Below are 12023 nucleotides of genomic sequence, written 5' to 3'. Positions count from 1 at the left end.
GACTCAGCCTTCCATCCTTCTGAGGTCGGTAAAATGAGAACCCAGCTTGCTGGGGGGTTAACGGTAATGATTGGGGAAGGCACTGGCAAACCACCTCGTATTGAGTCTGCCATGAAAATGCTAGAGGGCGTCACCCCAAGGGTCAAACATGATCCAGTGCTTGCACAGGGGATACCTTTACCTTTACACCCTCTGGTAGCAAATTTCACATTTGAATCACCCCGTATAAATACTTCTTCTTGTCCATCCTGAATCTACTGCCCATCAGCTTCATTGGATGCCCTTTGGTTTCTAATATTTTGGGAGAGGGAAAAAACAGGGTTAAACTTACATGTAGCTATTGTTCATTGAGTGGTCTTTTGTGCAGGCACACATTGGGGGGTACTTTGTAGGTGCAGGCCAGCCACAGAAAAGATTTTCAAAGCAATGTAGTAGACTAGGAGTGCCCTTCTTCCCTCTGGCGCTTTCCTGCCAAAATGGTCACATGATCAGGAGGGCCACTACTCTCAGTCCTATTTCTGTCAACTCTTTCATATTTGAGCTCCCTAAGAACTCTTGAGTGTATGCCATCAGGACCTGGAAACTAATCAGCTTCCCCAGTAAGTCTAGAACTTCATCTCTTGTCAACTCACTTTGACTCAATTCTTCAGACTCTATTCCTAAAAATAGGGGGTTTAGCATGGATATATGTCCCACAGTGAAAACAAACTAAAAAATCATTGAACTTCTTTGGCATTTTCTCATCTTCCTTTAGCAATCTCTTTTTCCCATGGTCATCCCCAATAACCCAAGTGCTTCTCTGGCTGTTCTGTTCTGGGTATGGTTAAAGAAATGTTGTTATTCATCTTGATGCTTTAACCAACCTGCTCCTCAAATTTTATTTTTGCATGCCTAATTATTGACTTGCATTTCTTTTCTTGCGGTCCCTTCTATTCAGTTCAAGCAGCCTTTCACTTTTTAAAATAGCTTTCTTGACTTGTGTCGTAACAATGCAGGCATTCTTTTAGACATAGCAGTGCCTTTCTAACTGTAGAATGGATTGTAAAGTTTTAAATAGCTCCCAAGTATCCTCTAGATATATGACTCTCTTCTGTTTTCCATCCAGCTTTCTTTTAACCATTTCCTTCATTGGTGTAAAGTTCCTTCTTCTGAAGTCAAATATTAGCTTTAGACTTTAGGGGTAACTTTCCATTGACATGAATGCTGAATTTAATAGCTTTGTGGTCATTGTTCCCAACTGTTGCAGCAACCTCTGCATCTCTCAGCAGGTTTGGAGTCCCACGGAGATCCAAGTCCAAGATCCCTAGCCCTCTGGTTGGCTCTGTGACAAACTGTTCCAGCGCAGTCATTTATGATGTCTTGGAATCACAATTTTACAGCATGGCTTTAGTATGTTTACCCAATTAATATGAAGGTGTTTTAGTCACCTCCCTTATTTCCATCTCAAGATCAGCCTCAAAGGTTTGATCAGGTATTTGTAAAGTAAGACCTGAAGAGGGTCTAGTATTTCCCCCCATGTTGCTTTGCTGTTCTCACACTGTAACAACACTTGCTCTACCAAAATACTACTTCCACTAACAGCAGGGGAAGAGCCAGTTTTCCAATTTCCTCCTTCCAATGCAGATTCCCAACCACCTTTATGTCTAGGAACACAATGAACTGGGAGCTCAAGCCTGCAGCTCATATCAAGGCAGGCAGGAAAGTCCCATTCTATGAACTTTGCTCAGTTCACAGTACTTTGGAACCAAGCCAAGGAAGAAAATTTACCATTTTAAAGACAGTGTAAAAAAATGTTTGATCATGTTAAATCAGAACAATGAACACAGTGGAGGAATATAGTAGCTGCACTGCCCAGAAAGCTGCAGCTTCCATTGTTGTTTTATAGCCCAGCAACCTCTATATTTTGCCACGCTAAGATTACATTTTTGCAGTTGCTTATGCATACATTCATTTTATGTACAGATTTCATCTGTCGTGGACCAGGGAGCTGTTAGTAAGCAGGGATATTGTTTTGGCTTGAATTATGTAAAGGTGAAGGTATCCCCTGTGCAAGCACCGAGTCATGTCTGACCCTTGGGGTGACACCCTCTAGCGTTTTCTTAGCAGACTAAATATGGGGTGGTTTGCCAGTGCCTTCCCCAGTCATTACCATTTGAATTATAAGGGATAAGCAAATGACAATGTTTCTCATATGTTCTTTGAGCAACTGCTAGCTACTGTTGGAATTGACTCCCAGGATATGTAGTTTCTGAAGCTGCCACTGACAGTGAAGGAAGCATGGTCCACCTTCCTTATTTTAAGTACCTCATAGCTAGAATGGAATGAGAAGGGCACAGCTCAGGCCCCCAGGTTTATCTATGCTTGATTCAGATGGCACCAAACAATGTTGCTCCCAAGACTGTCTTTGGTTTCAGTTCAGTGCTACAAAATGGTTCTACAAGACCAGCATTGCAGGCATATATGGCTTCAAGAGGACAATGGGTGGCATGGTGCTCTAGAAGAGCTGGTGCTCTTATTTGTGCTCTCATTTTTGCTATGCAAACCTAGGGAAACGGCAGAATGATACCTTAAATTGCTGGCAAAAGCATGCACATCCATTAAACTATGTACAGCAAGCAAAGATCTTGCTGAAGCAAGGCAAAACATATAGAACTCAGAAATTTTAGATTTGACTGCAAGATTCCTGCATTACACATCTGACATTGCTATAGAAAACTGTTCTTTGCCCAGTGGAGGGGATAAACTACTACACAATTGTAACAATGCCTACTAGTATCATGAATAATCGTGAAAATAAAAGTTTAAATCATAAGACAATGGCAGTTAACAGTGTTTTCCAGCACTTCAATCACAGGAATAAAGTAATCAGCACACAGAGTGATAAATTGTGAAGAACTGTATCACTGCTGAAGGATAAGGCAAAGTCACCCACAAGTTGACATGTTTATTTTTCAGTTGGTGAGAAGACTGTTATTGGTGTAAGCAGCAAAACAACATCCATGCATGCCAAACCACTGCAGGCAATGGCCTCTTGCAGTGACCACTACAGTCCTTAACCAAACATATACAACATGCTATATGAAAAAAGTTACTAACTGAACTACGTGTATTAAATACTGAAAAAAGTTTACATTTTTATTATAATTTATTTTATTTAACAATCTAAGAAGTTTGCGGCCATCAGCAGTTCCAGTGCAATTTCAGGTGCAATTGGAAATTCAGGGATTTCTGTGGAGCTGTTAGTGTAGCGGACCTTGTAAGTAAAATACATGCACACTTTGGATAGGACATGGGAGGGAATCTCTCGGAAATTTACTTCATTTGTTTCATTTTCAGCAAACTGTCCTACAGAAAGAGAGAGAGAGAGAGAAATATTTTATTTGTATATATAAAATGAGATAATGAGAACAAACCTGCAGCAGATAAAATTTAATCAGTAAAGTATCATTGCTGTCTGAATATGGGTATTTTAAGAATGTTGTGCCACTTGATTGTTGTAAGAAATGGAAGCGCTTGAATATCCTGCTATTCAGTTATAATTGTGTCTGTTACTAGATGTGGACTCAACTATTCCTTTTGAGATCACTAGAAGCACTTCCTTGAATCTGGAGAGGTTACTAGCCTTCTACATGTGGGAGAAGCATTCCTATCACAAGTGTTCCTAAACTTAAGGCCCTGGTAATTCAAGGTCATATGGGCTCTGCATACTTGAAGGACCACCACTATGCTTATACTCCCCCCCCCCAAGAGCTCTACGCTCCTCGAATGCCAAAAAACTCATGATCCCTGCCCACAAAGAGGCATGCCTGGATTCAATCAGGGTCGGGTCATTCTCCATCCTGGCCCCCACTTGGTGGAATGAGCTCCCAGAAGATATCAGGGCCCTGCAGGAACTAAAACAGGACGTTTCCAGCCAAGCCTTTGGTTGAGACCAGCGAAGCAACACCAATCAGAAGTTCCCTCCCAACTACGAGTTAAGCCCAACAGAAAGTACATGAGGTGACACCTGACTTGGCCATACATTGAATAAACAATACTTATATCTGAGTAGCCAATAGTTCACACAGCTATTAAAGTGTTATCAAATTCAAAATGCTATAAACAAAAATGTTGACGTATTCTGTAGAGTTATATTCAAAGTGTTATAAATCTAAGCAATTATTATGTTCTATGTACTATGGGCTTTTATTGTAAACCACCTTGAGTCGTAAGGGGGGGGTAATATAGAAATGTAACTAAATAAATACACTTACTGCTTTGCAATAATATTATGGGGAAAGGTAGAAAAGGTAGATTTTTCTGTCTCTAGCATGATGAGTGGATACCAAGAGCTTTTCTCAAGGAACTTAATGTTCTAGGGTAAACTTGTTTGTATGAATAAGCCTCTCCTCCTTGGGTATGTTTTGGAACACAAATTCTGAGTTTTGATTCTGAGCTCCATCTTCAAAAATAATTATACATACTGGTTTTATAACTCATATAGATAGAAGCAGTATGCCAAAACATACAAAACTATATCCTAAAATATTCTTTTAAACGAAGTAGAACTTATTTACAAAAAGAATAGGGAATTGTTCCATAAGTGTTTCCTTTTGAACAACCAGGAGACTGGATCCAAAAGTTTTATTCCACTAACTGTAGAGGCTTATGGTGCCAGGAATCTGTCATCACCACATTGGCCAACAGTTCTTGAGATTTGAATCCAATTACTGCCTAGGTTAATATCAATCACCAATTGGGATAATTTGTATGCATTATTTTTTAATGTGAATCAAGTATTACTGACTAAGCTTATTTAAAACAAAGCCTTGGCAAGGCTTGTTGGGCATATGGAAAGCAAGGTGGTCTCTTATTTGCAAGTACCTGCCATTTTACATGGCTTCTTTTTTCTCTTTGAAATACGAAGAGTGATAACCATCTTGAAGTGAATTTTCACAAATATAATTTATTGAAAATTAGTTTTAAACTTTTTCAAAGTGGAATAAACCCTCCATTGTATTCAGTTTTTCTTTTCTTTTACAAATAATCAATCTAGAGAAATTCATAAGAGCTCACACTTTATATAGCAAAGCACTTTCAAAACTCACTTGAGTTTAAAAAATATTATTGTAATACAATAATTGGGCCAAGACACAGCTATTGTTTGCCAACATAACTCCAACATCCCCTGTGAGTGCCCAGAACTAATTGTGCCGTTATTATAAAGGACACTGACATTTTAGCTCATGTTTATCAGTTCTTCAGGATCTGAAGTAATGTCACTCTGAACTACGCTAACAGTGTTGTACTGAGTCTAAGATGTCATATCATGAGGTTGACTTAGTGGGATAAGCATTCATAAAATAAAGATTCAAAAGAGATTAAAAACTGGAAAAGATGTCTCTTCTAGGTTTTAAAGCATAATGAAACACAGCTGGCTTATAATACCCAGTTTCAACCAGCAATAAACTGTTATTGTAGCACACATACACATATATATACTATACTATTAACATAAAACTGAAAGCCTTCCCACAAGTGCAGACTGACCACAAAACCCAATGAGAAAATCCCTTCTGCTCACCCCAATCCAGCAGACTTCAAGGTTTATAAGATCAAGACATCAAAGCAGTACCATTCCTCTACCTAACTGGTGACTACCAAATTATTTTTCAAATCCCAAGCATGATTAATTATGGAGAAAGGTGTATTTTGAACAGTTACAGAGTATACCATATACTGTTTGATAGCTTTTCCTCTTGAAGGTCATACACTAGAAATCAGGGCTCAATTATAAAGGATTTAATAATCTCAGAAAACATGTATTCAGACATTTGACCATAAGGACTAAGAGCTTGTAAATCAGTTATAAAGCCCCAATTTCTAAAAAGTGTTTAGATTGTTCTCATGCCCATATTACATTGCCTAGGGAACTAAGGAATTTTAAACCTACCATTGGTGGTACCTACCTGGGCCACTCAACATAGCTTTTATTGTTCCTGATGTGAGCGCATGTTCTCGTTTGACAATAAATTCATGGCCATCAGAGGATATCAACTTCACATACATAGCATCAGGGCCTTCACACCCACCATATGTTTTCTCTTCTCCATCTACAAGACATGGTTATTTTAACTATGTTTCAGGAACCCAAATTTCTTAAATTCATAGCACAACAGTGAAATAAAGAACAAAAGAACTGTACTTTTAATAATAAAATTTTCATTTTGAATGGATGCTGTTCATTAATTTGAATACAACAGCAAGCCATAATTTACCACTGCACATACAAACCTGTGGACTACACAGGCTGACACACTCCTTCCTCTCAAGCATGCAGTAAGCTAATAAATAGTTCTGCTCTCAAAATAAGTATAGTGTTACAACCAAACTAGCAAACTACAGTTCATACTTTCCAGTTTGGAATCCTGGTTAAATGGGGAAAAAATCCATACATTGCCAATTTGAACATAATGGTCAATAGTTGAGCAGAAAAAGCACAAAAACGAACAAAAACATGTCTGATGGTTTCAGTCATTTTTGTTCCACAGTTTCCTTCTGCTCTGCCTGTAAGCAATGTAGAGCTATTATAACTAGAACAGACTTTGGTTAGCTTTGCTTATTGGTTTTGGTGGGGCTGACACACCAATTAACAAAAGGAGAGGCAGTCTTTAGATATAGCTTCAAACAGGTAAGGGTGATTTTTGTTTCACTGTCATTGACTGTACAAGTACAGATACACATGTTGGTTCTATTGATGGATTTCATATATGTGTAAACATCCTTGAGTGCATAGGGAGGGAATATGGAGTTTAAAAAACAGTAAACACCAAATTAGTTAGCCAAACACCAAATTAGTTAGCAAGGGGGAAAGGGAGCCCAAATATCCACAAAGCAGCATACCATTATTTACTATTCCAAAGTAAAACAGGTTTTCCCAATAGTTTCTGGGCAGTACAATTCTATACAAAATTACTCCAGTCTAAGCCACTGATTTCAACAGGCTTATACAGAAGTTAGTCTACTTTGTATTATGCTGAAAGTTGCTTGAGGAAGGGCAAATAAAAATTTTGATCAAGTTTTTTCAACCAGTTTTTTGTAAAACCTTAATGGTCCTGGAAGGGTTTCCTGAATGGGTGGGAGTTAGTTAAGTTTGTAAATATTTTTAAAACATTTATTGTGTGATATGACCATATATGCTCATGTCAACCCGTTTTCCCCAATGATAGGCCAGGGTGGGACCCCAGGTGGATATGTACGCTATGCTTCCCAATCATATTCTACACAATCGTGCCACTCCTGCAGTTTCTCATAGCCTGAAGAATGCTTTGAGGTTTTGCAACAGTAAAAATATTGAGAAAGGCTAATATAGATATAAAAACTACCTGAATCCTTTACCACTATTATTATTAAATATAAAAATGGGGCAGATATGAATATGAATAAACCCATATAAATAATCCATATGAATAACTTCATATAACTAAAGAACATTAATTTATTCTTATTATAGACTAAAATGCATTAAACATAATTGTAAACACCTGTTTACAGTGATGGGCTGTTACTGTGTATATCAGATGTAGAAAAGTAACAATGAAAGAATATCCTATGTAAACTTATTCCAGTAGACATCAGTAGGTTTAAACTGGAGTAACTCTTAACAAGACTGTACTATCAGACTCTTCAGTGCCAGAATATATTTTAAGAATACACACAATTTCAACACTATATATGCTGCAGAAGACAATAATGATATTTATAGCTATTTTAATTGATTTCCTTTGTCTCATAATCCCCATGTCTGCAGGTGAATTTTCCAGTATACTATAGACATTATACTAATTATACTAATGTGTACCAAAGTGGGCTTCTATCAACTGTCTGAAATACAGAGCAGTTCCCTAAACCTATTATCCAAGATGCTTTTCAAGGCTAATTTAAACAAAGCGCTTACCCATTTCTCCTTATCAAATGGCTGTTTCTTTGCTTCTGCAGTTTTTGCAATAAGAACTGGAAACAAATAGAAAAGTACATACTTACTCAAGTTCATTAGTAATAGCAAACAAGGTCAGGTGGAAATCTAAGAAGATATAGAGGACGCCAAGTCTTACTTGAATTTAACTGTGGTGATGTTTACGGTGCCATGTTACTAGATTGAACACAGATGCCGTTCTTTGAAAATTCTTTAATCACCAGCCCAGTTTTGAAGCCAAGGTCATTCAAGAATTCCTCCAGTGCAATGGCATGCTATGTCCACCGAAATTATACATCCCATGTCCAGTTCAGAGCCCATAAGCACACTTAGCATAAAACTGCTTACTTTCTTACAAACCTACCCAGCCATTATGGTCATCTTTGGAGACCTCTAGCTTTTAAGATCAGGTTGGCGGTTCCCTGGGAGAGGGTCTTCTCAGCTGTGGCACTCTGGAACTCTCTGCTTAGGGAGACTTGTCTGTCTTCTTCTATTGCTATCTTCTCCTGAAGTACGAAGACTTTTTTTGTTTTATCTGGGATTTCTTCTGTGATCTCTCCTTCCTGCCCAATTTTATTTTAGCTCTGATTTTAAATGTATTAATGCTATGTTTTATTGATTTCAAAACGTTAATATATGATTTTATCCTGTACGTTCTACTTCGGTAAAGATAAAGGTAGGTAGTGCCAATGAAAGGGAAGGACGCAGAAAAAGTTATGGGGCTTGCAGGGTGGAGAGAGAAAATAGTGTGTGTGGGGCTGCCCCACAAGTTGTGGGCCCCTTATTTGTAGCACACTGATAACTAATAAATTATGCAAATATTCAGAAGGCATGGCTAGAATATGAGAACGGATAGTAGCTAATCATGTATAAGCAATGGGAGGAGTGTGAACCCATCATTTTTGTCGTAATATGGTTGTAACAGATTCACCAAGTTTACTTTTCATGTTGTTTTGGGGGGTAGATGTGTAGCACAGTAATTCTGTAGATGTTCTCCCTTTCCCAGCTTTAAAAAATGATACTGATTTGAACTCCCCACATATCTGAGGTAGAACATCAGGAATACAGGACTAGATCTGCCTTACTTTTGTTAATAACCAAAGGCAGCAGAATATTGGTCTCCCAAATGTATCACATATATATCATCGCAACACCCCACGAGGCATTCATGGTTATCCCAGATATAAAGTAAAGAATCAGTGTTTTCTGCTCCATTCCTTACTGAATATCAGCTAACACATTTTTACCTTCCACCTACTGATTCCCAGCCACAAGGATTTACAGGCAGATCAGCAGGCACCAACATTGTTCTCAAGCTATCAGAAAGCAAAGTAAGCACCAGCAGTTCTGCAGATTATCTAGAAGCAATGACAGTCAACAGCTTTATTGAATTTAGCAGTGCATAAGTTCACCAAGTCAGCTGGGGTGGAGCATGGGAGGAAGCAGAGGGAGTGTAGCTAGGATACAGAGCTGAAATTGATTCCTAGTTCCTTATTGACAGTTTCTATTTTATTGTTAAATTCAGGAGGTAGGAGCAAAAAACAGGACATTATGAGTAACTACTGATCACAGTGCAAACTAATAAAATAAGCATCAAACTGAATAAAACGTGGCATTTGACTACATTTGTAAACCAAATAGCTTTTGGACTACTTCAGATTGTATTACCACAACACAAGAAAGTTTTCTTGTACTAACTGCTTGGATACAAACATTTATTTGTTAAGTTTATATACCACCACCCTTCATGGAGGCTCAGGGTGGTTTACATCAGGAAAAATATATTAATAATACAGTTGTTTCAAATAATACATTACTAGCTACAATTGTTAAAATATCATTAAGCATTCTGTTCTTGTGGGTGCTTGGACAAGGTGTCACTAAACTGGATAGGTCATTTGGTGAATCTATTTGTACTCATTCCATGTGCATATCTTTGCAGGGAGGCCAGTTCTGTTGCTGATGTATGGGCACCAAGCTACCTCCAGGGGTTTGCCATGAGGCTGTTTGGCCTGCCGCTTCCTGTGTCCCCATGGGGGACTGTTTTTTTTTTATAGATCTGGTCAGCCTTGGATTTCTGCCTCCACATGGAGGCAGCTGGGGCAGAACAGTTCTACTGCGCAGCGGGGGAAGGTGCAGTTTTTTTTTCTTTGCATGAAGGTGGGTTTGCTATTCCTAAATGAAGAGGATATGTGTATATCCTGGTCCCTGCAAGTCTGACTAACTTCACACTAATCATTAGATTTGATGTAACTCAAAAGTAGGCTGCTATGTATACAATAATGAAATTCACAGACTTCTGAATAAAAGCCAAATACATTGGTAATTAACAATATCTGACTGGACAATTTACCAGTATACCAACAGTGCATACCTGTAAATTAAAGATTGATTTCCCTCTGTGGCAGTGGAAACTGTGATGGAAGTTGTCATAAAGACTCCATCTGCCTATACCAGCCTTTTTCAAACTTTTGACCATGGAGGAGCTCCTGAAATAATTTTTCAGACTTCAAGGAGCACTGGAAGTTATGTCAGCTGACACCTTTGCGACACCTGCAAAAGTGATATCATTCCTTTTGCTCCTTCCCATTGCTTCCCTCCCCCTGCTCTGCACCATGTAGGCCAGAAAGAATAGCAGGAGCTGAGAAGACAGCTTGGACCCCCTTGGATTTATGTGGAAACAATCTGCCTTATGCCACAGCTGCATTAAATAATTTTCAAAGTATTATCAAGTTTTGTAATATTTTAAAGTTTCCTACTGAATCTTTATATTGTTTTTATGTATGCTAAAGTCCTATTGATCCCAAAGAACTTCTGAACAATGCAGAGAATCAGAGTATTTTTTTTCAAGGTGAAGAGTTACCTGCATGTCACAGGTTGATGTCTAAGCTACAGAAACCCTATCCTTTGGGCAGTCTGTTTATCTAAACTTCAAGGCTATTAGGGGGCAAAAGGATATAAAGTACATCACAATATTTGGCAAGACAGATAAGCAAAGAGTCTGGACAAACGGATATTGAAACCTAAAGGAAGTAATCAGTTGCAGAATGCGCCTTATATGATACATCAACATTGGCCAAACTAAGGGAATCCTGTGATGTACCACTTTTGACTTTCGTGAGGAGACATGTTTGCAAAATTGAAATTACGCGAGAAGGTTATGCCTATAGTGGGCCTATGAGACGTAAGACATCCCACAGAGAACACAACTTGCGGGTGGGAAGGGGGAGAGAGAGCCTGACCTATGCAAAGCTCTGAGGTCTCCCGGAGGCGGCGGGAGTGGGACACAAGCGGGGCTGGAACCGCCGTGGGTGCTGTTCAGCAAGGAGCCCAACCTACTGCATAAGGCGGCGAAGAGCAATTCCTGGACGGGAGGGAGCAAAGAAAGCGGCGGTGCTCCAGCTCGAAGAGGACGCGTCGTGCCTGTCTACGGTGAGGTCACAGAAGGAACTCTCTTCCTTCCCGTAGCTCCGGGCCGCCGACCCTCGGGCCCTCAGCGTCTCACGGCAGACGCCACAGGGAAGGCGGGGACCGTCTCGCACCCTCGCTCGGGCTCACACTCACCTCCGTCCTGCCAACGCCCGAGGAGATTCACGGGGCAGCTTCGCAAAAACCCCGGTCGGTTCCTGCCGGGCCAACCGCCCCGCCAAACCACTTCCGCTGGGTCACAAACATGAGCTTCCTGTCCGTCAAACGCAGGCGCAGAAAGACTTGGCTAGCTGCCAAGGGCGCGTGCTAGACGGGAAACAGAGGGGCCAAAGGGCGGGGCGGGCGGCTCTTTTGTTTACAGGCCGGACTTCCTCGTTATTTTTGACATTAGAAGGACCTCTCGCGTTTCCAAAGCCGAATACGAGATAGCAAAACCGTCAAATAAATGCCTTGGATATTCAAAATAATAATGAGTGTAGCGTGCAAAGTTACGACTTCACAATTTTTCATTGGACCTGAAATATTCTCCGCCCGTCCCGCGCTCAGTCCTCCTTTAAAAATATTTTATTTCCCTTTTGAAGGATAAATCTGGATACCTCGAAAACGTGTACTCTTTATGTTGCGTTATTTTGGGTGGTCT

General features: G+C 39.7%; 1 protein-coding gene across 3 annotated transcripts; it reads right to left on the bottom strand.

The window, feature by feature from the left end:
• Positions 1–2914: 2914 nt before the first annotated feature.
• On the bottom strand, positions 2915–11671 carry ELOC (elongin C). Of its 3 annotated transcripts, none has more exons than XM_077352136.1 (4): positions 11519–11671; positions 7937–7992; positions 5949–6092; positions 2915–3345 (listed from the first exon to the last, which is right to left on the bottom strand). In XM_077352136.1, exons 2-4 carry the CDS (start codon positions 7938–7940, stop codon positions 3155–3157), a joined length of 339 nt encoding a protein of 112 aa, XP_077208251.1. In that variant the 5' UTR covers positions 7941–7992; positions 11519–11671; the 3' UTR covers positions 2915–3154. The 3 variants fall into 3 exon arrangements, with proteins under 3 accessions (XP_077208251.1, XP_077208252.1, XP_077208253.1); XM_077352137.1 differs by lacking the exon at positions 11519–11671 and adding an exon at positions 11294–11518; XM_077352138.1 differs by lacking the exon at positions 11519–11671 and adding an exon at positions 8319–9032.
• Positions 11672–12023: the final 352 nt, after the last annotated feature.

The sequence above is a fragment of the Paroedura picta genome, chromosome 9, assembly GCF_049243985.1.
Source record: "Paroedura picta isolate Pp20150507F chromosome 9, Ppicta_v3.0, whole genome shotgun sequence".
NCBI lineage: Eukaryota > Metazoa > Chordata > Lepidosauria > Squamata > Gekkonidae > Paroedura > Paroedura picta.
The sequence above is the reverse complement of the archived record's forward strand: the minus strand, read 5'-3'. Positions and strand labels throughout refer to the sequence as shown.